This window comes from Aythya ferina (assembly GCF_964211825.1).
Source record: "Aythya ferina genome assembly, chromosome: 5".
Classification (NCBI taxonomy): domain Eukaryota; kingdom Metazoa; phylum Chordata; class Aves; order Anseriformes; family Anatidae; genus Aythya; species Aythya ferina.
The window spans coordinates 47,779,314-47,804,973 of record NC_140301.1 but is presented as its reverse complement, the minus strand read 5'-3'; the positions used below and the strand labels follow the sequence as shown (position 1 = coordinate 47,804,973).

The 25,660-nt window shown below is 37.2% G+C and overlaps 2 protein-coding genes across 7 annotated transcripts in view; one reads left to right on the top strand and one right to left on the bottom strand.

Annotated features, from left to right (window-relative positions):
* The window catches only part of TDP1 (tyrosyl-DNA phosphodiesterase 1), a 42,613-nt gene extending 27,591 nt beyond the window's left edge, over nucleotides 1–15,022 (bottom strand). For 3 of the 6 annotated variants that reach the window (XR_014694076.1, XM_084522732.1, XM_084522735.1), the window contains exons 1-11: nucleotides 14,877–15,022; nucleotides 13,727–14,274; nucleotides 12,190–12,233; nucleotides 10,512–10,567; nucleotides 9,397–9,493; nucleotides 7,904–7,938; nucleotides 6,737–6,829; nucleotides 4,121–4,291; nucleotides 2,167–2,245; nucleotides 378–563; nucleotides 135–183 (exon numbers count right to left, since the gene is read on the bottom strand). Coding sequence is in view for 4 of the 6 variants with exons in the window: in XM_084522732.1 (XP_084378858.1) it covers nucleotides 135–183; nucleotides 378–563; nucleotides 2,167–2,245; nucleotides 4,121–4,291; nucleotides 6,737–6,829; nucleotides 7,904–7,938; nucleotides 9,397–9,493; nucleotides 10,512–10,567; nucleotides 12,190–12,233; nucleotides 13,727–14,274; nucleotides 14,877–14,881 (1,363 nt within the window). In the remaining 2 variants the exon portion in view is untranslated. The other 3 variants (XR_014694077.1, XM_084522733.1, XM_084522734.1) reach the window with 3 other exon arrangements.
* Nucleotides 15,023–15,119: 97 nt separating this feature from the next.
* The window catches only part of EFCAB11 (EF-hand calcium binding domain 11), a 152,420-nt gene continuing 141,879 nt past the window's right edge, over nucleotides 15,120–25,660 (top strand). Inside the window, exons 1-5 of the mRNA XM_084522743.1 lie at nucleotides 15,120–15,193; nucleotides 15,866–15,961; nucleotides 19,388–19,433; nucleotides 21,702–21,803; nucleotides 23,174–23,264. Coding sequence (XP_084378869.1) covers nucleotides 19,406–19,433; nucleotides 21,702–21,803; nucleotides 23,174–23,264 — 221 coding nt within the window. The 5' untranslated portion in view covers nucleotides 15,120–15,193; nucleotides 15,866–15,961; nucleotides 19,388–19,405. The remainder of the gene's footprint in view (nucleotides 15,194–15,865; nucleotides 15,962–19,387; nucleotides 19,434–21,701; nucleotides 21,804–23,173; nucleotides 23,265–25,660) is intronic.

Sequence of the window (25,660 nt, the reverse complement as noted above, 5' to 3'; positions counted from 1 at the left end):
CTACTGCCAGCTGTTCAAACAAGTTATCAGCAAGATGACAACTTCAGGTTCACTCAAATAGCAACCACTGAAATGATTTTGCAAGACACTGACCACAAAAAACTAAACGTACTTCCTTTTGCTTATCTGCTTACCAGGATAGCCTTCCAGACTTTGCCTCACATTGTTCACAGTAGGATAAACCTTCATGGAGGGAAAAAAAAAGTTAGCTTTAATAATGCAGCTTTAAATATATATGCTGTCAATTTTCAAGTAAAAAAAAATCTTAAAGTAAACTTGTTACATGCTACTTATTTCCAATGTTACAAAATACTAAAAGCTTAATTTTTCAGAATAAAGTTGCACTTGACTTAAAAATTAGCACCTAAGAGACATACCAAATGGACCGGAACATCACATTTAAGGAGAGTTGTCGCTCTGCTGCCTGCGGCCACCAGACTCTCCTGGAACTCAGAACACAGCCATTTGGACTCATCAGCTCCCATTGATCCAATGCTTGAAAACTGTCCAACAACAGGCCAAGACTCCTGTGCGGGTACTGATGAAGCATGCTCTTTCAAAAGCTAGTGAGGAAAATTAAAACAGTAACACATTCAACAGGAAGAAAGCCTTAAGAGCTTGTATTCACTTCTGAAAACAAAGATTAGCATTCGTACTATCTAACTTGGCAATTAAAAAAAGTCATCAGGATCTCCAAGTAAACCAACTGCTCATTTAGAAGATCAAACATCACCAGTTTTATCCAAAAGCATCAGAGCCAACCCTTAAATTACTGGTAAAAAGAATTTTGGGAGCTTTTCCTAAAAACAGGAAATACAAACTTCAGAAGTTAAAAAAGTCTTTTTATATATGGTGGTTGTTGACCTTCAAATTCTCACATTGTAAAGCCCCAGATGTAATGACAGGAAAACCAGAACAATTTAAATGAATTATTTCCGTTTTCTTCTCAAGTTGTTCTTAAGCTGTGAATGGAATTTAAAGTCACATTATAACCAGATAGATATAAGCATATACTAAATTTTATGTAGTAGCAACCTCTCCTCACTCTAGGTAGGGCACTTATGCCTAAAGGGGTTCATTGTAGCATTACCAGTCATACCTATGTTGTTATTAAAGAAATTAATCTTAAAAAACAAACAGTGACAAGAATTTTATCCTTTACTTTTTTCTGGTTTATTTCATTTTCATTCAGTGTCTTACAGGCAAGAAAAACTATGCAGGTGACATACATCAGACAGGGTATACTCTACCCTTGAGAGGAAGTCCAAAAGAGTAGGTTTGATTTTCAATACAAAGTGATAAATTGATATTTTATACACCACTGAAGTTTGCCATGGACAGTACCAGAATTTCTGGATAATACCATCAAAAATTCAGCATGGAATTTTAAACAAAACCACTTCATCAGGAGATGCAGACTGAAAATTCCCCAGATATGAGAAGCATTTAAGTAAGGTATTTCACGTCACCTGTTAATACTGAAGACTGAAAAAGAAGGAACCCTAGAAAATCTTGATATGCAATATTGTACAATTAATTACTATTGTAGCTTATTTAAATAATGCAGGGGGTTAAAAAATTCTAATTATTTATTAAAAATAAAAAGTCAAGATCTTAAATATAGAAGAACAACACTAAAAATCTGACTGAAAGGATAACATCAGCTGTACACAAAGTGTTTTTTTTAATTCCATGTTTTTGGCTAGATAGTTAAACAAAAATACTTAATTTTTAACAGTTAAGTGAATTAAACAAGCCTGATCCCTGCATGCAGGGAAGTCTTTATCAACACCTCATTCCTCAGAAAAAGCCTCTGAAAAAGGCCATGTTTGATACCCAGTCACAGAAGGCTGGATCTTGATAGCAAACTTTTTACAAATGTCAAGAACAGATAAAAGTCATTTAAGTGATGGGGCTTCCTCAGATATCTCTAAGGGCATGACACTTCAGACAGCAAGCTGAGTTTGATAATAGAGCTCAGAAACATAACATGCAAGACCTACACTGCTGTAAATTGCAAGCTTATGTTTTTTGTTAATTTAAACTGTATCAATTTTTTCAAATATTACAGAGCACAGCTGGAAAAGCTAAAAGGAACTAAAGAATGCTCTGAAAATACACTTACAGTTAAAATAATACTAACAAAAGAGGTTACAGTTTTAGTACCTTTCTGAGCCTAAGATGACCCCACTTTTCTTTATCAATACCTTGATATCGTCCAGGGGTAGAACCAAGCAGATAAACTCTACAGAAAGGAAAAAATACCAAGTTATTTGCAGCTTTGCTACTCCCACAAGAAAAAAAACAACATACAACCAGTGGGAATCAAGTCAATGGGAAGAGCTACTTTAACACCAGGAAATGGAAGGTACTGCACATCATAGAGGGCCATGTCTTCTGTTTAGGATTACAAAAATAAGAACACCAAGCAATTAAGTACCATATATAACAGATTTTGAAGTATTTTGGTTTGTGAAATTTCAAGATATGCTAATAAGTTTTCCTTGCATAGCTCAAGTAGTAAGTCCTGAGTGAAATATTAAATACAATATGAAGAAAAGAAGATTTTCAGGTATGTAACTATTAGAATCCTGCATGGCTGCCATGCACCACCAGGCTGATCTATAGCAGAGGCATGAACTGTACCTGTTTCTGTGCACAAAACCGCAAGAGACAGGTATAGTCAGAAGTCTTTGCCAAATGAGAATTATTTGCACTTGATTGGGCATGTAATTTTGAGTAAAGCCAATCTACTGTTACATACAAATCAACAGGTTTAGGTAAAGATTTCATCCAGGTACCTAACAGCTCAGAAGCAAAGTGCAGCTTTTTTAAACTTTCTAATAATGGTTTAGTAATCTTTTTGACTTTGTCCTGAGAATGGAAACTTGCCCAGAATCTTCATTTAAGAAGCTGTTCCTCATTGCATCTCAATCCTAGTTCTATCCAGGAATATCCCTACATATTTTATACAGCAAGGAACTGATCCACATCCTAGGAAGTGCCTCTTTCCTAAACCATGCATAAACTCACATCAGCTAAGGCTCACCTGACCTGTCCAAGCTGAAGCTCATCAAGTGTACAAAAACAGAAGCTCAGGTGAGCTCAGCTCACTATAGGCTACGCCTTTCTTTATGATCTTGTAAGATTTTATCTGAATGAAAAAGGCACATCATTTTACATATTGAGCTAGATATGGTTTCAGTCTCTATGCCCAAAAGGTCATTTTCAGCTTTTTTTCCCCCTGAACATTTCTGCTGGCTTGCAGAACTATTAAGTTGCCAAGGAAATTTATTCTTTCTGAAATAACTACTGTCTTTCTGTAGAAGCGCTAGATGTATCTATTAGATGTGAATTAAATGAATGCGCTTTTTTTTTTTAAAGTAATAATAACAGTGTAATATTAGAGAAGACTGTTTCAAGACAAGCTATGCTATTGCTCAACATAATATAGCATATTGCACACAATCTATGACTAATGGGCCAAATTCTACACATAGATTAATGGATCGAGCTCTGTCTTAAAGTGCAGAAGCCTATTCTTAATACAATCCTCATTACAATAACCTTTGCTTACATGATCTCTCATATGAGAGAATCTAATACAACTCTTTTTTCCCCACTGTTAATTTTATTGGAGCAAATACTTAACCCAGACCAACTTAAAAGAAACCCCATGTCCCCATCACTTAGGGCCACCTCTGTCAAGTTACTGTTGATGCACTTTTTTCATGTTTATTAAACTAGAAGTTGATTAACTCAACAGTCTGCATAAAAGATTTAAAGGGAACTCCTTACAAAGCAAAATGACAAAAACATTAGCACATACATACTTAAGTGATAGTTTATCCAGAAATGAGTGCTTCTGTGTTTTGTTTTTTTATTAAAGCTGAGAATATCTGTTTTGGACTACATGGTCTTCAAATTCCAGAATGAGCAGCTCATCAAGTCTGTTGCTCCATTGACAACTGCCCATAGTCAGACCCATATTTGAACTGTTAATCCTGAAAACAACTAAGGTTAAGGAACAAACTTGTTGGCTAATAGATGTTAGCCACAGAGCCTTAATTAGGGGGAAGAAAGCATGCAAACAACTATAAACAAAAAATACAAGAGATACCTTGTCTCTGATAAGTCATGTTCTTGAATCACATCTACCCATTCCTTGAGTGTAGGAGCATTGTAAGCCATCAAGTAACTTATCAGGTCAGATTTAAAGTTAGTTTCAGATTCACCAGCAGAACCAGCTTTTCCCTGAGGTAGCCTTGGATATAAAGGGCTTAGCCATATTCTAAAAACAAAGGCACAAAAAGGACACCACACATTATCACAAGGTTTTAGTAAGTCATTAAAGCAGATCTGAAGGTCCTAAATGACTTCTTGACAGATTTAGTTTACTGTGATGCTACTGAAGATAACGCAACTTACCATTGCTTTACAACTACAGAATCATCAAGTCTTATGGTCAGTACCACAACACCAGTAACTTCAAACAAAAACAACAAATGTAAACACATTTACCCATGCAGATGCTTACAGATTTCTCTACTCTTAGAGGCCAAGCTTAGATTTACTGACCAGTTAGCTTTCCATCAATACTTTCAGTATGAATAGAACACTGCAACACATTCTAAGTTACTGGTTTTGTAGAGACATAGAAAAAATCCTATTAGAGAGTCTGAAAGTTCTATATGGCTTTAAAATTACCTTATGGTAACTTGCCTCTCCAGAATTTCCATCAGAATAAAATGGGGTGGGTACTATACAGGGCAAAACCATCTAGCAGTTCTTCCCAGTCACACATTCTTATAGCCATGAAAGCCAAATGTTCTGCAGTGTCAGCTCCACAAAAACATTGATGTTATCCTTTGTAATTCAGGAGTCAATAAAACATACAGGATCCTGTGACCCATCATATTGGTAACATTTCATATTACTGAAGTGTGCATGAGCTAAAAATTATTTTTCATGTTTGACAAGTAGGACAACGTTAAGCACCCCATGTAAGTATTTTCATGCCTTCTTGGCTTTCTGAAAAGCTGGCTGTCAAAAATACTGAAGCCATCCCAAAGTAAAAGACTTAAAGGCAAGAAATCAATGGCTGTACCTCTGCCACTCAAACCTTATAAGAACTTGCTTCAGACAAGTGAAAAGCCTCAAAATCTTGTCATATTTATTGGTAGTAAGATGGTATCAAGATGACGGTGACATCTGAAAGGCCAATTTCAAGTCATTTGACTAAGAAATCTTAAATCCTAGACTACTGTGGAGCACTAACTAAAAATGCTCCCAGAAAAGGGTCAAGAGAACAGAAGGCTGTTATATTAACATTATAATAGTATTATTAATATTTCACTTAGTCCTAGCATAATAAGAGATCTGATACTAGTCAGAGTTTAAAGTAACAGTCAGCTCAGGACATGAATTTTATTTACAGTAGAAAGCAACCAGAGATCAGGCCTTGACAGCTACCACCATTCTAGATCTATTTTTATAGATTTTTTAAATCTTAACAGTGTTAAGACTTGTAGCACTGGATGTTCGGATCTACTGTCCTGTCTCCAGAAGTAGCAGATACCTATGAAAAGTATTAAACTTACACGTCCCCTGGGACTGTCCAAGACTTCAGATGTGTAAAAGGTGAGCAACTACTCCATCTCAGGAAGCTACTACCTATTTTTCAGTATTCTCACACGGATTTTGACTCCACTTCCCTCCAAACACATTTAAATTTTTAATTATCTGGAGCACCCTTTTGCAAGGAGCTCACAGATAAACTGCATGCCTCAAAAAAAAAAAAAAATCCTTTTCCTATTTTTAAGTGATAACTTCATTTCATGAAACCTAGTGTCTATTGGAAAACTATCCTCAGCCTCTTCCATATCATTCAATGTTTGAGATCTTATGGTTTATTTATAAAAAGGAATAAAAATAAAAAAGTCTTAAGATTGATGTATGACATCAAGATATATGTACCTCAGAGCTGATTTTGATGAACTGCCTTGTACACAAGCTAAAAAATGGCTGGACTTGCAAAACTGAATAGATTGACAGATCTTAGCTAGATTTGATAATCTAAAACTGACAGATCCTTAGCCCTGACAATGTGATTCCTGTAACAGTACTTATACATTTCACAACATCAGTCTGGCACAGAGCTAAGAATCGTTGTTGCCAGTGATAGCACTGAGCAAAGAACGTTTACAAGTCTCTGCTACAGGCATCTCATTTTCCCAGTGAATACTTCCGGTATCTCAAAATAAGTAGTCATGAGCACATAGGTATATTTCTAAATTGCATCAGAAATGCTCCAATGACTGTAAGAATGTCCCTCATTTCTCACATCCTCAGAACTCCCCAGGGGAGAATTCCATACTACCTACTATATAACAGATCTTTGCACAATTTAAAGTACAAGGATTATCATGTGTTTATTACGTCATCAGGTCAGTTGAGGTTCATATGCTCCAATTGCTGATTATTTTCCAGTAAAGACAATAAGGCCTAAAATACATATTTCCAGTTGTTTTGACACATTAGTCAAAATGATTCAGTGACTTAAATTCTCTTTAGTACTTACGTAAAGCCTGATTTTCAACATATTTGGGTGTTTAATGACAGGAGGAGTTGCATATCTAGCACAACCAAGAAAACAGACCTCTAACACAGAGCAAGCCATACAAACTGACAACTCAATAGCAAGTAATCAAAAGACCTGCTAGAGATTGTTACTTACCCCTGAGTTTTCTGATGCCAGTCATCAGCAATAAGATTGGATGTATGTATCACAACTCGAAGACCTTCTTCATATAACAACAGCATCATCTTCCTTAAAAATAGAATAACACTTTATTTGCTTCAAGCACACTGAGTAGGAAATAACCTAATAACTCTCTAAAATGCTCCAAGAAGATCAATTTCAAAAGACTTATTCTGTTCTCCATAAAAAGTAGCGTTGAAGTGTTTTGCCCTACACACATGCCAAACTTGCATGTCATTAAACTATTGCTGTGTATTGTCAACATCATGATTTATTCCCGAGTACAGCTTCATATCTCCCATGACTGACTTCCAAAAGCAACAATGAATCCTTTCAGAACAATATTTGCTATGTTCTTTCAAATAAAGATATTACTTTGCAGATTAAAAAAAAGCTGTATTTTATAAGAGAATTGTCAAAATGATTAATTCATAAAAAGCACTGGATTGCCCTGAAACCAGAAGATCTTCACAAAGGTCTTCACTGTACAAAATATGACACTGAATCTTTTCTTACTTGTTGCTTGCAATCTATGACATTTCATCTGTGACACTCCCACAATATCAAACTCAAATTTTCCTTTGAAAAAAACCCAAATTCAGTAATTGCTTCCAGATTTTTTGCAGTTGATGTAGACAAAGAGCTGTAAATTAGTGTTCTATCCAGCCTACCAACGGCTGATAAAGTCTGCATTATACTTTTGGCATCAAAGCATGAGGTACTAAGAGCCAATACCTACAGTTCACTGACTCCAGTTGTGTAACTGGCACGCCTTATCTTACTTCATTTGTTTCCTATCAAACAACAAACAAACCTCTCACTTATAAATACAAAACAATGAAGGAAATTTATCTTTAAGACTCTGCAATTTTTCTATGAAACCCCATTTTATAGCTTTAAAATAACTCGCAGATACATGAAATAGAGATATACAACATGAAAGACATCACTTTCAAATTTCATCAATATATTAGGCCTTTCCTTCAGAATTCTGTCTTCACATACAGTAATAATCTATCTTTCTGTTCTCTAAGTACTTTCTGACATTAGATTCTAGTTGCTACACTGAACGCAGTAACTGCATGTATCAGCTCTAGGGTCGTCTTTAGAAGGGGAACATTCTGCTTCACAGCTGCTACTTACGTGTGGTGAGTTCCAAATGCAATATCCAGTTTAGCCTACAAAATGAAAGAGTCAATCATTAAAAATTGCTGTTGTGCACATCTCATATGCAAGAATGTTAAAGGCGGAAGGGTGCTTCATATTTAGTTTCATTTCACTGCTCTCTAGTGGACAGATCACAAAATACGTTATCCTCTATCACCTTTAAATATACTAATTGCTAGAAACTGTATTATAAGTTGCAGTGAAATTGTTTGCTGGATCTGCTACAACAAAATTTCTTTACCCAGCAATATTTTCAGAAATAATCAGCCTTGCAGAAACAGACCTAGGGATCCAGAAACCAGAAGCGTGCCCTTGCAGAAAAGGAAACTACTGATAGGCTGCACTAGTGGGAGCATTGCTAGCAGGTTGAGGGAGGTGACCTTTCCTCTCTGCTCAGCACTGCAGAGGCCACAACAGGAGTACTGTGAACAGTTCAGGGTTCTCCAGCACAAGAGAGCCATAGACATGCTGCAGAGTCCAACAGAGGGCCATGAAGATGATGACGGGACTGAAGCATCTTTCCCATGAGGAGAAGCTGAGAGCTGGTACTGTTCAGCCTAGAGAGGTAAAGACTCACATGGGGATCCTTAAATACCTGAAGGGAAGGTGCAGAGAAGATGGAGGCAGGCTCTTTTCAGTGGTGCCCATGGACCAGGTAAGAGACAACAGGCACAAATGGGAACACAAGGGTTTCTGTCTGAACACCGGGAAGCGCAGGTGACTGAGCACTGTCACAGACTGCTCAGAGAGACTGCGGAGTCTCCCTCCTGAGTGGCCTTTAGAGCCATGTGGACATGGCCCTGGGCACCCTGCTCTGGGTGGCCCTGTTTGAGCAGGGGGTTGAGTCAGATGGCCTCCAGAGGTGCCTTCCAGCATCAGCCATTCTGTCATTCTGAAGCATATAACTGTCACAAACAGCTTAGTGGCTGAAGAAAAGGCCAGAAGCCAGGGACAGAAATGCTTTTTTTATTCATTGCTTTGCTCTTATCAAGAAGGACATTTAAAACACTATTTCTAGGGAAAGGATAAAACACAAGTTACAGATGTTGAGAGAACTTTTAGTCAATGATGGCTCCAACATTGTGCCTAGTTAACATGAGTAGAGTAGATGTAAATATGAATATTTCATTTTTGGGTACTGGCATAATGGAATGCATGGGCTGCTGGAAGTACATGAAGCAGTACAACCAAACAGGAAAGCCATCACAAACACAACTTGCCCCTACTACTTGGGAATGACTACGTTGCCAAGTCTATCATATGGGATAGATTACACCTGAATTCTTATGTGTGAAAAAATTATATGCAAAACCATGAATTTGTTGTTAGAATATTTAAACTCTGAAATTAATAAAAAATTGGTTACTAGTCTACCACTTAGTGTAAACACCTGATTAACATAGCACACAGCAGCCCAGAGATCTTGCCCTGGTTAATTTCAACCAAAGGATGATGAAAATATCAGTTACCTGACAGAAACTAATGTTGTCAAAAGGGCGTGCTTGTGCAAGCAGTTCAGCTTTGGATTCCCTCTTCTCACCATGAACTATCAACAATGGCTTCTTCCTGAAATAAAGTGATATTACTATTAAAACATCAAAAGAATTAGCAATCAGCCCAAACCAGCTTCTGATGTAGCTGTGACTTCTGGTTCCTAAACCCAATGGCCCATCAGAAAGATGGCACTAAATTCTACATGCCTAACTAACTGAAAAAAACATTAACTACCATATAATTCTATGCGAAAGATGTTAGAACACTTTAATAGAAAAAAGAAAACAGGAGGTGTATGGAGAAAATCAGACTTGAAAATAAAAACTAGTAATACAGGATCTTGTAAGGAACTCTTGTCTGTATAGCTAGAAATACAGAAATAAGATCTCTGAAGTACTGATATAGCAAATGTGGATATAAGAATTTATTATTTACAGAAAAGATTGAAACAAAGGAGAAGCTAGGTTTATTCTAGCAGTAGTTTCATTTTTGCTTCCTAATACTCTGTTCTACTGAGTGCTGTAAAAAATACACAACAGTTTTTGTTCCTGTTTTAAGTTCACTTCATGTTGCAGGTTGCCATTATCAGAGTAGAACTTCGAGGAAATAAGAACTACTTTCATGACAATATCCAGCAACTCCAGGCATTACATAACATCCCAATCATTTTCACACTGTTTTCTTATGCTCCTCCTATATTCCCTCCTTCCTCATGCATTATCTTTTTCTTGGGTCTGTAAATTGCATGGCACAGGGGTTTTTGTTCCATTTGCATAGGTCATCTACTACACTGTAGTACTGGTGCACAGTGGGGTCTTCTAAATGGTGACTAATAAAAATCAGAAACCAGCCGTACTGAACTCTGTCCATTTAATACTTTAAAAAAAAAAAGCAAGAAATCAATAGAGAAATACAAATGTGGAATAAGTGTGAAAGGAAAAAACAATAGCCTGCACATACACAATCAGAAAATAATTTCCCAGGGTAAGCAAAAGCTTATAATTCAATTGTAAGATGAACTCACATGAACAGAATTTCTTGCTATTATAGATGAAATTGCTATTATTTCACCTTTGGAAAATAAACATACCTGAATTCCTGTGGATACTGTCTAACGAGCCATTCCACATCTATGCAGTAGTTAAACTTGTGCATAAAAAAAGAAAACAAGCTCATGAAAAAGAAAACAACTGTTTGTCAAAACAATGGAATACAACAAAAATGCATAAAGTTATTGCTCATTACCACTTATATCATACAAATGCGCAACGATGCATCATAACAAACAAAAACAGTATAAAAACTTCAAACAGCATGTTTTCAGAACAAGTACATTTTTGAATTTCAACTCCTTTCTTTCATGTCTCTTAATTCAAGGACAAATTTGAGTTTTTCAAAAGAATGCATTAGTGTTCATAAAGTTCAGCATGCACACAAGAAGAATCACATATGCACGATGTAAAAGCTGCAGTGCAAGAACCATCTCTTCGTACAGGAAGAGCTTCCAAGCATTAACAAGAATATTCCTAGATTGTTCCTAGATTGCAACACACTTACTTTTAAATCACTTACAATTACATAAAGATGCATTTTTCAGTTACACATTCCCAGAATGTGAGATGGTCTTACAAACAATTTAATTCTAAGAACATGGGATTATTTTTATATTTCATAAAACCATAGAAAGGCTTGGGTTGGAAGGGACCTTAAGATCACCCAGTTCCAATCCCCCTGCCATGGGCAGGAATGCAACCTATTGAATCAGGTTGCCCAGGACCTCATCCAACCTGGTTTTGAACATCTCCAGAGATGGGGCCTCCACAAACTGTCTGGGCAACCTGTCAACCTGTTCCAGTGCCTTACCACCCTCTAAGTGAAGAATTTCCTCCTGATCTCTAATCTAGATCTCCCCTCTCTTAGTTTAAAACCATTCCCCCTTGTCCTGTCATTGTTTGTTTGCTCCCCTCCCTCCCCCTCCCCCAAGTTGCTCTCCATCTCTTTTATAGTGTCCATTAAGTACTGAAAAGCTGCAGTAAGGTCTCCCTGGAGCCTCCTCTTCTCTGGGCTGAAGACCTCCAACTCTCTCAGCACACCTCCATAGGAAAGCTGCTCCAGCCCTCTGATCAACTTCGTGGCCCTCCTCTGGACTTCAATAGATCCACATCCTCCTGGTGCTGGAGGCCCCTATGTGGATGCAGCGCTCCAAGTGGGGCTTCAAAAGGGCAGAGCAGAGGGGGGCAATCCTCTCCCTTCACCTGCTGGCCATTTTTGGTGCAGTTGGCCACCTGGGCTGCAAGCGTGCACTGCCAGCTTATAGCAAACTTTCTGCCCGCTAAAACCCTCAAGTCCTTCTCTGCAGGGCTATTCTCCATGAGTTCTTCTCCCAGCCTGTACTCCTGCATGGGACTGCCCCAACCTAGGTGCAGCACGTTGCGTCTCATTAGGTTCACATAGGCCCACTTCCCTAGCTTGTCCGGGGACCTTTGGATGGCATCCCTTACATCTGTTGTATTGACTATACCACTCAGCTTAGTGCCATCTGTGAACTTGCTGCAGGTGCACTCGGTCCCACTGTCTGTGGGATTTTGTCACTGATAAAAGCTATTAAACAGTACCGACCCCAAGACAGTTGAAAAACATTTAGGGTTCCCTCTATATTTTAATCAAGTTCCCTACTTGCATCAGCTACATGACAAACATGGATTATCAGATTTGAGGTTAACAAAGTGAAATAAGCAAGCAAAGTAAATCTGACACAAGAAACTCACCTGAGCAGAAGATACAAGAGTCCCAAAAAGAGGAGACAAAATATCTATTAAAAACATTAAGACATAAATGAGTAAAAAAGTTCAAGTATGCATTCTGCATCTTGACTGGTGTGATAACTACAACATGAGTACCAGACTGTTCACACTTAGTGCAGCAAACATTCACAATTAAGTTTACTGACTTGAATATTAAAGTTCCCAGTCCTGCTGTGATGTGACTATGGTCTTATAGTTTTAAATAGCATTACCCCACTAAAGTAGAAAGTCAAGTGCAAAAACTCATTAGGAAAGAGACTAAGATCAGATGGAGAAAGAGACACTGAACTCCTCTCTTCCCTGTACAGAGGCCTTGAAGAACTGTGGCAGGCTAGAAACCATAAGTGGAAAGTTAAAGACTTACCTGTTGCAAGCTGTTTGTACTAGTACTGGCAGCAGTTCCAATTCTCCTCCTTTTTTTTTTTTTCCCCTTTTTAATTATTTTAAGGGGAGAAAGGAAAAGAATAACAACTGCCCACAGCTTTGTCTGGTACCCTGTCAATCAACACAGGTAGACAGACTAGAAACTTGAACCATGTGAGGGCTACACAGCAGACTGATTGCAGAACATGTGTATCCTTACTGTATTTTATTTATGGGAGCAGAGTGCTAATCAGATTGAGCATTGAAAACCTTAAAAACTGAAGCACAGCAGCAACTTGAAAACATATACTACAAATGCGTTCTAATAAAGACATGATATTCCATAATCCATCTCCATAGAAATGTTTTTACAGGTTAAACTAAAAAAAACAAAAAACAGCCTCTGCACCAGCTCAAGGAACCACCTAACAAGAAAACTACTCTTAAGACTGGCCAAAAGCCACAACGTGTTCATGAGGTAGGTAAAGATGTACAGCAGTAATGCAATCAAGGTCTCAGACACCAGCCTGCATTCAGTAATAACTGATGCTCCAAGGGGGTGTGTAAGGTTGAGGCACAGCTACAGTCTAGTTGTATGCGAACAAATGATTAAAGAGCCACATGAGGAACTACAGAATTTTCCTAACCTGTTTTAATATCTCTGTGCAAAACCCCCCTGTAAAGATTGCTTTTGTTTCAGCCTGGTGACCTAAGAGATTTTTCAGAATAAGGAGATGATTGCAGGTGCACATTGCTTTTCCCCCCCTTATATCAGCTATATAACTAATTTTAGTTACACAGCATAAAGCATCAGTATCACATCACTGAAGACTGCTCTATTTTGACTTATGCTCATTTCCAGCTGCACTGAAATGTGAACCCTAGCCATAAAAACCCACTAGTGGTACCTTCTACTGTATCAAGTAACAGTGAATTAGTAGGTCCAAACCACTCCGTAGCATGAATACAAGCACAAAGGCAGGTAACAGCCCATTCCTGCAACATTCACATTCAGAGTATCAAGCCTCAGTTACACCAAGGGATTTGGGCATTTAAAAATACCCACAGGCTATAAGGAACTGTTCTCATGCACACAAGCACCCCCAAAAGCCCACTTCCACAAGAGTCACTTGCTCACCTTTTATGTGCAAGGCTCCAGAGTTATAGCTCTGCTCAATTCCCGTGACTTTAGTGAGAAAAAACCTGAACGGGTTCCCTCCGTTCAGCAAATCCCAGGTATCCTGGGCTTCACTGGGTGCTTCGTTATAGTCCTCCGCTTTATGATTCCCCGAGTGCTCGTCTTTGATATGATTTGGAGGCAGCTCTTCAGGCACATCACCCTTTTCTTCTTTCAGCCTTTTTTGGGGGGCACTCTTTTCTCGGTCTTCGGGCTCTTCATCACTACTGGAAAGACACCAACCCAAGCCTTCCTGGGTCGCTCTCTGTTTCTCTGCGGGAGGCGTTTCTGGAGCGAGACTTTTATCGCTGAACTTCACCGGAGAAGCTTTTCTCTTGTGAGCAGCCTTCCTGGCTTCGGAGCAGGGGTACTGGGGCCCGCTGGCTTTGCCCGGTGCGGCGCTGAGCAGCGCAGACGTGGAGGGCTTCTCGCCGTCCGAGTTCTCCTCGGTGCTCTCATCGCTGCTCGACACCGTCCATTTGCCGTGCGCGCCTTCCTGAAGCATGGTCCTAGGAATTAGAAATAAACAGAAATCGCGCGTTTTTGCTGTGCTCAAGGCTGCTTCCCTTCCTAGACTCCACCGGCCTGTTACCACGACCTTTGTTTTGTTTTTATTTGGCAGAAAGCTCGCACAATTCCTAACCTCGCACCTGGCTTGCTTGCCCCGCTCCCCGGGACACAAAGGAAGGCGGGCACAGCAGCGGCTGCCAAGCAGGCAGCGAAGGGGGAAACCCACACGTGGAAAAGGGGCCGGGATAAGGGCGCACCCAGGCACGCATTTAGGATGCTGGAGGAGACGTCCCCGCACCACACAGACCCTCACGGACCCCCACAGCCTCGCTCACCCCGGCACCGACCGCGGCGCCCCACAGCTGCCGCCCGCCCCTTCCCGTTCCGGCAGCGCGGCGGCTTCCCCTGGGCCCTAGCGCCTGGGCCTGAGAGAAGGAGGAGATGAAGGAGGAGGAGGAGGAAGAAGAAACCCAGCCCCAGCTCAGTCCTATGCCTCTTGTCAGTCCCACCGGGAGGCCCCGAGGGCCCTTTCCATCTCTGCCATGGCCCCCTGGTGCTGCCCACCCTACAAACCGGGCACGTCCCAGCCGGCCGAATTAACCTCATAAATCGTCACTTGAGCTCCGTGCCGGCTCAGGGCAGGTGCGGGATTTGCATAATCGCTCGTTCAGCTCGGTGTTAATTACTGCAGCTGAAGTGCCCTGCTAATGAGATAACTGCACGTCGACTTCAAGGAGGGAGTGGGAGGAAAGCAGGTGTAACAGTAATCAGGGACAGCCTGGGCTACATCAAAGCGTGCTCCGCCCAGCGGACTGAACCGTCCCCGCGTTTGGCTCTCATTTATTTTATTCGAAAAATAGTAGCGAAGTTTCAACTCGTTTAGGTAATTTTACTAAGACTTTTCTACAGGCTTCAGAGGTAATATTGCATGTGGCATTGCTTCCCCAGACAACTTATGGGTGTATCCTCCGGTACCAGAAGATCCAATGATTTATTACTAACCCTGGCTGAAGCTCTTCTGGGGGAAAAACTCTTAGGAAAAATGCCCATTTCTACACGTTTTGTGCTTAATCTCTTTTCTAAGCATAGATTATGGAAACAGTATTTTTTTCTAAAAGTTCTTTAGAAAATTTGATGGCTCCTAACTACACTTGCTTTCCAGTCTCTCAGTCCTACATTTCCTGTCTATACAGGAACTTCAGTGAGAAATCAAGCATGCCTGCATATTTCAAGAGTAAACATCCTACTGAAACAAAATTAACATGATTTGGTTTCTAGAAGTCCGTACTGATATCTTCTAAGTTTACAAAAAGGCTTTTATTAAGCACATAAAAAATAAGGAAAATGTATTTCAACAAAAATTTAAAAGTAAATTGACTAGGTGTAGTCCTTCAGCTACCATAACAGAGTTCTGACAGAGATGGGACTAATCTTCACTTTTTTTTTTTTTTTTTTTTTTTTTTTTTAACACATAGTTCATTCAGCTAGTGAACTAAGTGAACTATTTTATTTTTCCCATAACAGTCACTCTAAGTAAAAAATTTTGGTCATGTTTATTGGTTTTTAACCCAAATCAATTTCTTTCTGCAGGTGTTTGAAGTGTGTGGTGAAGATAACAAAGGCTATTTAAGCAGAGAGGAATTTAAAGTTGCAGTAGTGCTGTTGTTTAGTTACAAGCCCTCAAAGGTGTGTATATATATATTTTTTACTTTTATGTTTTGAAGATCCGGTCTATGTGAGATCCAGCATATATAGACGTCTTGCTACTGAGAACGCTGTTTTCTGAAGGGTCTGTACAATTTAATTGTGGTAAACAGGAACACCTATAGTTTTTTAAAGTGATTTTGTTATCTGGGGATATTTATTTCAAAAGAAAATAATGAAGTACTTTCCTGCTGAGAAGATATCCTATAGACTGTGATGAGCAGAGGGATGCGTTGTATTTATTGCTTAAGAGATTAAGTCAAAACTATTGTGTTTTATTAGTAGTATGCTCCATTTCTTTACTCAGTGGTTTAACTAGGTGTGAAGATGTGTGTATCTTAATAATAAACTGGTATTCTCAAAAACACCTATTTCTGGATTCAAGTGAAAGTGGGACGTGTTTAATCATGACTTCTCTAATATATATCTTCCTCTGTAAGAAAATCTTAACAAAAGAAAGGTTTATTGAGAGGAATCATGTATTGGGTACTCCGTACTCATAGGAAGGTACGTGATAAATTGTGTGACTTAATGCAGTTCAGGAAATTACATTTTTACTCTAGTACTGTAAGTGATCTCAGAAAGAATATAAAGAACACATACAAGAAATAAATACATGTATGTCAACAACTTTGTCTTTCTCATGCCATGACAATACAAGCTTGACCTGTATGTTATCATATATATTTAGCATAGAAACTATGATTCATCTTTCTTCTGCAGTTTCAGCAATATTCAGGGGGTTACTTGTGAATGATTATGTATTTATTTTTTCTTCACATATTTTCAGACAATAGCCTAACAAGGTCATAGATAAAATTTTGTATATGATTATTTAATGTAAAAACCATAGAAATGTTTTATTTAACTGTGAAAGCAATCATCTCTGATACATTTCAACTATGAGTAAATATTTTCCCACAGAGCTAGGGTCAGATCTAAAAATAATTTAGGCTTTTAAAGTGAGATTTAACTATTGGATTCTGAATCTGAAAATGCTCAGATTCCCCTTATCAGTCTTTCACTGTCTGTTCTTACATTTGTGTTAGAATTAGCTGTTTTTCTGTTATATTCTCTGAATATAACAGGAGTACTCAAAGCTTGATTAAGGCATTCAAACAAGAGGAGTTTGTGTGTAAGTCACTGATGGCTCCTTTATGGGAAGAGAATATAAGTAGAAGACTCCCAGGCAGAAATGAGGTGCAGGTTTAGTTATTTCTTCTTGTAAAGGTGCCAAGTTACACCTGCTATGTCTCTAGACAGTGTCATGACCACCTGGCTGTAGACTATTCTGTCTGTGCAGCTGCACAAAAATTAATTAAAAACACTTGTTCCAGGTGTGATTCTGTCCTCTAGTGGTTTTGCTAGCTCCTTAAGTGGTCACGGTTCCAGCAACTGTTGCTTTTTATCCAGTGACTGATTAATGTAAAATACTAAAAGCTCCGGGTAGACAGGTACTTCTCTTTGTGCCTTTCACTAACTATGGTTAACTATGGTTCATGGCTGTGCCATGCTTTTTGCTGATGGCTGTGCATTGTGAGTACTCCCTTCGGCATTTTGGTTGTTTTTAATAAAGTTATGAGAAACAACTTTTTCTGTGCACCAGATACGAACCAAATGGAGGTCATGGCCCTAAAAATTAATTGTTAGTGTCTAGTTCTTGAGAATATTATTGTGCATTTTACCTTGTTGTCGCAATTATTGAAATCTAGGACTAAATAATAGCCCTTATATTTCTTTAGAAGTCGTAAAGAATAGCCCGGACAAGTAGAGCACTTCCAACAGCTTTTCCAAGAGATACGGAATGGTGTGCGTATGTTACTTGTTGAGGCAAAACTGTTCACTCAACTACATTGCATACTAACATAATTCTTTTCAGTAGAAATGGCATTTATTTAGCATCACTAACTGCAATCAATCAACCACATTTATAGTAAATTATTTCTTTATCTCTTTTGGTCATGTTTTCATTTATTCTACAAATTAAAAGTTATTCTAATGTTACCCACAAGATGTCAGCAATGAACTCCTTACTGGAGGAAGTAGGACCTAAAAATAAGAACCACATTCATACTTCACATGCTTTTTCAAAATCATTCATTGTAATTTAACAAAATTCTATTTTTTTTTTTTTTTATAAAATACTGTAATTGTGTGCTTATTCAAAGAGATTCTGAGCTGTCTACTGTTAAAATTAAGCCTTCTGAGAGAGGTAACTAGGAATATACGAAAATGGAAAGAGGTGAGCCTGATTTTTTGATTGATACTAGATGTACATTTGATATATTTATCAGCACATAGGAATAATCATTTCTGGTAACTAGTAGCATTTTGGGGTCATGCTTGGGTGACAAAATACTTTTTTTTTTTTTTTTATCTCTGAATGCTTGGTTAAGTCATCCCTTTTTCCCACAGAATATTTTAATTGATCTAAGGTGTGCCATGTTTCAACACCCATTCAGCTAGCTAACTGCACATTCAGACATTGTTTCAGATGAAAAGAGGGCACTGCAGGAATAGTAGCCATGAAAGCATTTTGTTTTCCAAGCTGAAGTTTCACTCACTGTACTACATGTTACATTCAGATCTAAATAAAAGAGCTCAACACTGTGCCTGGGTGTCCAGTGTCCAAAATAACACCCAGTGTTTTCCCTGACTGAACTCCATACCTTCACATCAGGACACCTATAGCTCAGCATCTGCTACTGATCAAGAAGCCAACAGCAGGACACCTTGGCATCCAGAGTACAGAAAGGCAATCTGAGCTCAGGGCTGCTCACTAACTCCAGCTGCTCTTCTGGCACATCTTATTAAAGCTTTCTGAAAAGGACTCCCATGTCTATTTGCCCAACACAGGCTGTGAAAAGTATTGCAGGCCAAATGGACTATAGGCTTAGGTTAACTGGTCACAGCATGCTTGGCTTGTCCGTTCTCCAGAATGGACTGTACTTAGCTGCCAAAGCCTCGTCTACTCCCATTGAAATGTTTCACTGCTGCAAGTATGTGCAAGCTGGTATTCTAACAGCATAGATGCAAGAGCTTGGATTTGTGAAAACAGTCATGCTAAAAAGCAGTATAAATACAGCCCAAAGTGGAGGTCTGTGCCTTTTTAGATATACACTCCCTTTTTGTTCCTTAAATTGTTCAAAGATTTGCAAGTAATCTCTCAGTCAGTTCCTAATATAGTTCTGAAAAGTCAGTCTGATTGTTTTCATCAGGTTATTTAGCTTTAAAATCTTAGCTTTAAATCTTTTCTTAAATGGCATAGATGATAACATAATATGTATTACTATGAAATCAGCATTTAGTGAAGTCACATATTGTTCATATAAAATGGAAATCATACAGGAATCATTCAGATTTATCACTTCTGTAGAAAACCACTGTGTTATATCTTCTCTGTTCTAGGTGGAGGTGGATGCAGTAATGTCTTCTGTGAAACCAGAAAATTCAGGTAATATAAGAACACTAATCTGTCAATGATCTCCACTCATTTTTCATTCATAAATTTTAAAAAATAAAATAAAAATCTGATGCTTGCTCCCTACAGTTTTGAAAAAAATGAGGTAGATTAATGATAAATGAGCTGACCATAGCTATTAAAGAGGATTATAGGATTTAATTTAGTTTTAGAATATTTTCAGTGCTTATGTGTTAAATTTAACTTGGAATTCATTTGCTTCTCAAAGTAGCATTTCTTAATATTATATAGATCAGTGAGAGAGAAAAACAATTAAAATATTGGTGTTTGAATTGGTAAGTAATGAAAAAGATTTTCATTTAAAAAAAAAAATCTTTTCTTTTGATACTGTTCCACTGTTCACCTGGGCAAATAAATAAGTCTTACAGCACAGTTCAATAAGTGTTTCTTTCTGTAACAACATCCCCATTCATATAGTTCTGCTTTTTTTTTATTTTCCTGGTCCTCAACCTTATCAGTGGGGCCATGTGGCAAATTGTAGAGATTTTAGAGATTGTACAGATTCTTGTAAAAAAATAAAAGTTGTGGAAAAAATGGTTGCTTTCATCAAGAAGTCCCCTCATCCGATTTACCACATGGCCCACAAGAATTTGTATCGATACATTTGAAGGGTGGTGTGAGAGCTCTGTCTCTGTGTTTTGTATTGATGCCAAAACCCATGTTCATTAAATCTCACCCTTACTTTCAAAATTTTAGTTTAAGCAAAAATAGATAATAAAGGCTTAACTTGGATTTTTTCAAGATAAAACCCACACATGAATGCCTGAACCAAAATAAGTGAATGAATACATAAAGATAGACCATGGATTTGTCAATGTCTAAATGGTTTGAATATTCCGTTAACGTGACCTTTTTGTGGGTTTGAGATAGCTTTACAGCCTGCTATAGTAGCACATAAATTGCCAACTCTCAAGATCAATGAATAGGCGGCACTCTATAATAGGAGTCATTCTATAAAAGGAAAATTGTATACTATAATTTTCTGGGCTTGTATGTTACTCTGAAAGAGAAAAAAAAAATAAATGGATGGAAATCTCATATTGCTTTTTATGGTTTCACTTCCATAGTTATTCAATTGAATGGAAAGCTGTTCATGCAGGCAAGTTCAGTATGTTTAGGCAACCTCTGTTATTAAAGAAATTGTGCATGTACAGAGCCTAGCAGTTGAAATCAGCATGTCTTTGTAATCCTGGAAACTGAGACTATAATAGTTCTTAATGTAGGAATTTTCAAGAAGAAATAAGGGAAGAAACACCAGAAAGCTACAGGCTTGGAGTCTAAGATTTGAATTGAGACGGCAGGTGGAGCTGAAGGAGCTGTGCTTTTGAGGCACTGCAGAAAGAATAGAATCTGAATGAATCAAAAGAAAGAGAAGTGCAGAGCTTTTGTTATGTTATTAGATTAAAAAAAAAATAATTAAAAAATCCTGCAGAACACAGTCATGTCACCTTCTTATTAAAATTTAATAGTTAAAAATGAGCATAAAGCATATATTAGAAGGGTATAAGAAAAATATTAGACTGTTTGAATTTTGAGCTGAAGTGTTGTTTTGTTTCCCAAAAAATGTATTTGCAGAAATTTTTATATATACATATCTGCGTATTTCATAAGAAGGCCTAAAGTTTGGGGGGCAGCATTTTGTTTCTGTATTTTATGCTTTAGTTCAATTTTAGAACAAATGGTCAATTCAAACAGTACTTGCAAAGTAGCTTTGCTTTTTAAATTTCTTTCAGTTTTCATTCATTAAAAGGGTAAGACAAATGTACAAGTAAAGACTTCAATATAGTACACAGGAGGAATAAACAATCCATGTTTACGCTCAATTTTAGTGTGACTCTCATAGGAATCTATATCTGATTATTTCAGAGTTCTCTCAGTGCTGGGAGTGATGCCAGATACATTGTTTATGCAGCATCTATGGAACTTTATCCATGGCATGCAAGTGGTTTGGACTGAGAAAAGTCCATGTTTCTTTCCAGTTCAAGGAAAGATGAGATGACATTACAAGAACTTAGTAGACATAAACAGATGCATTCTAGTCGAATACAGAAAATACATGAGAAATTTTAAAAGTCATTGAAGTGTTTGCATGAGCCAACTTTGAAGACTTTTATTTCCATTTTTATATTGTATTTATTTTTGTTGTTAAAATGAATTTTAATTATTAGACAATAGTAATACATATTTTAAAGGAGAAAAATAAAACTGACATTTTTCAAGGAGATATTTCCATTTTTCTAGGTATATTATTTGAAAAGTTTTTAGATCTCATGAGTGCAAGGAAAGCTGCACAACTATACAACAGTGAAACATGGCAAATATTCACAGCTTTTGATGTGCAAAGTAAGTTTCTTCTTTGAAACATTTTGAGTGTTAATTCTAAAATAATAAAGCAAAACAAAACATCTGAAGGAAAGAAGAGATTAAGATGAGGTGTCATGGATGTTGCCACGTGAAGTGGAAAAAGTATCACAGTAACAACGATGGTGATATTACTATAAAAAAAAAAACACTCAGGGTCAGTAGGCTACAACATTCTAGTTAGTAGCTCTGGCTTTTATGTTGTACAGAGATCCTCCAGCTGTTGAAAGAAACCTCCAGCCACTTACCTTCCCTACCTGCTGTTACTACCTCTTGTTATTTCTCTGTTACTCTCATATATGTTGCCCTCATATATTTATGCCACATATTTTAGACATTTCTATCCTTGGTGATGGCTGTAGATCTTTTTCACTTCTCCCAATAGATCAAGGAAGGGAAACCAAAGCAACATGAATTTCCTCTAGTTCTTTTTGTGAAGTAGATGTGGTGATTTTTCTTTGTTCCTGTTAGACAGCAAAGAGGATTTCCCATCACCAAACTGAAAAAAGGAAAAAAGCCTCTGAGCAAATAGATATTGAGATGATCCTTTCCTGGTTTCTTCCTGACCTGAGATAGGACTATGGCCCTTGAAACAAGTGAAAGTGAAACATATGGCAGATCAGATGTTGGGATGATCATATGAGCATTCACTGCAGCTTTTTGCTGTGAACTGAAAGTAGCTTTTGAAGTGTTATTTTTAGTGAGTTATTTCAAAGGACTTAACTGTTTCAAGCACTGTGCTTTTGTTTGTCTTGCTATCTGCTGCACACCATCTGTGATAGCATGGTTTGAGGTACTTTATTTTCCAGTTGGATCTGGAAGTGAATTTATAACCTACATGACCGATCAGTTGATATCACTGATATGTTTCAGGAGCTTCAGCAGGATTGAACTGAAGGGGAAAATTTTTATGGAAGTTTTTTTTTTTTTTTTTTGAAACACAGTGCTCATAGTGACTAGCATGTCAAAAATAATAGATTTCAAATATGATTTGGCATATTTGAGAGAACATATTTTCAAAGTTTCACAAGTCTGAATTTTCAATTCAAAATGTCTAATTTTAAAATTAAAAAATTTTAATAAGAGAGTTGTGGATATTGTAGGTAGTACTTTTGAACAGGGTTTACGCTGGCACAAAGGAATTTTAAAATCCTTTCTGAGTATAAAATCTTTCTGAGACTGCTTATCAATATGATGTAGCCATCCTAAAATATTTTTTGCAAGTACAATAACTTAAACTGTATAATCATTTCAGAAATGTAAATTGTTTAGCTCCTGTGCAAACATAATTGTATTTTTTTTTTTTAAGTTAATTTGTATTATTTTTCTCATGTCTAATCTTAATTTAAAAGGTAGAGGGTTTTTAACTTTTGAAGACTTCAAGAAAACCTTCGATTCTGTTTCTTCAAAATTACCTGAAAGCGTCATACCTGAAGCCTTCAGGTAAGAAAAACAGAGAGATCCTTTTTCCTGACTTGCAGTCTTTTTATTATATATGTTTCAGTAAGTTGAAATGATTAGATTTTGTTGTGCAACTGAACAGACTTCAGCACATTACTATGTAAATGCCTTTAATAATGAATATTATAAATGTATACAGTATATTTTAATATAAAAATAACACAGAATAAATAAAAATAACATATGATACATACAATACAATAATAGATACCATTAAATACAGGAAGTAAATTGGTGCCTGAATACTTTCTTAAGAAACCTAAAGTTATTTACTTTTACATTTTCTTCCTGTAATCAGGAAATCTGCATTCAGGAGCTGTCTCTTGAAAAATTTAGGGTTAAAACTAGTGCATCTGTATCTTGTAAGATTTGGCTGAGGAGTGAAAGGATAAAAGTTTGAGAGTTATTTGTGGATCATAAAAGAAATTGATCTTACCGCAGCAGTTGCAAGTTAGCATTATTTCAAAAGTGTTTTGGAAAACATTGCATGGCAAAGTGTAAAACTTTCTTCTTGTGATATGAATGATTTGTTTGGTAGTAACTCAGCTATTGAAAGATGTGCTACACTTTTGAAGGCATGGCATCAGGTAGCTTGCTGAGGACCATCGTTAAAGTAGGTTATGTGCAGTTTTCCATGAAATTTCCCAGTTTCGAATTTCAATTATAATCATGATGTATTTATAAAATGAACAGAAGTATACCACAAATGTTGCAGTATACCATGCAACTAGAGAAGAAGACATGTCACAATCAACGGCAGTTCTAATGTTAGCATATTAATCAGTGAGTGACACAGTCCAGCAAGTGCAACTTGTGATTGCATATTTATGGATGAGGTTTGAAACAGAAGAAGAAACATAGAAAAATTTCTTTTTCAAACAGAAATTTGCATGTTTGTTTGGCTACCCCTGAAAGAAGTTGTGCAATAGTGTTGTGTAATACACATTTCCATAGGATTGCACAGGTCATATCTGCATGGAACTCTTCAGAACAATAATTTGGAATGGGAGTCCTAAATTCTCTTTTAAAATACACATCCCTTTTGGATGTTTCTTGTAACTCTTGGTGTGTGTCTTGAACATTATGTAGGGAAGCAGAACTAAGACTTTTGCCCTAAATTGTACAATTCGGTTAAAACTGTATGAAAAGAAAGCCAGAGGAAATATTTTGGGCATAGGTATTGGTCGGAAGAGTCAATGTACTTGTTCCTATCTTACCTGTACAGCAACTCTATCACTCAAAATCATGTTATGGCTAAAAGGAGATGCACCTGATACACAAAGCAAAAATTTGTTAATAAATTGAAATCTTAGCAATCTAGTCAAAGAATAATTACTAGTAGAAATCTAATATTTTCAGAAAAATAAAATGAAAAAGAAGACTGTATTAGAAAAAAATCTCAATTTACACCTTCCTCTTTTTGCATTGGTCTGCAAACCCATGTTGTATCTGAGTTTATGAGATATGGCACATATTACCTGCTTTAGATACTTATTCTTTGCTCTCTTTCTCATCTGTAAAGCTGATTTTGTATAGCTCCTGTGTCTGCATTTCTTTAACTGACTGTTGGTGAGTTGTTTATAGTCTTGGTCCTCCAGTGTTAGCCTGTGCCCTGCATCTTAACATCCTAGGCCTATATTCTTCTGCTCTATATGCTGTCCTACTTCTGAAGGTCTCTGTTATCAAGCCAGGTCTGTATTTCTCTACTGTACATCATTATCTTAAACTCATAAATATTTCATTTTACATAGAATAAATTCTTGTTACTGCTGTCTCTATAAAACTATGTTTATACTGTATAAATATAAGAACAAATTAGGCATAGCCACCTGATTCTTAAAAGACTTGATGTTAGAGATAAATCAAGTAAAAGCTTCAGGCAGGTCAAGCAAGCTCAGACCAAGTCTGACAAGTTTTAGTCCTCAGGCCTTGCACACTCAGTACAGAGTCTGTGATCTGTTACTCCACTATATTTGCTGGAATACAGAGCTATGAAATACACACTTAATACGTCTGCTTTACTTTAACACTGCATATTCTATTATTAATGTATAAAGATGTATTGAATTGGTAATAGCATTTCAGGATGGGGTGGTATTAAGTGCTCTGTTTTATAAAAGAAAAAAAATGGCATTGTTTCTGATTATAGTAAGTGGGCATTTTTATTTTTTACTTTTAATTCCATGGGAATATGACCAAATGTATTTTCATCTCTTCCTGATAAAACAGTTTTAATGTAGATTTTCTTTCTCCTGATGTATTGTTTTCTTAGAAATGTCAGTAATATTCTGCAGTTAGTTGTTGCTAAAGTTTCACAAAATGTGGTTGAATTTTCAGTTTATTTTATTAATTGACCCTAACCTTGCCTGAATTTTAGG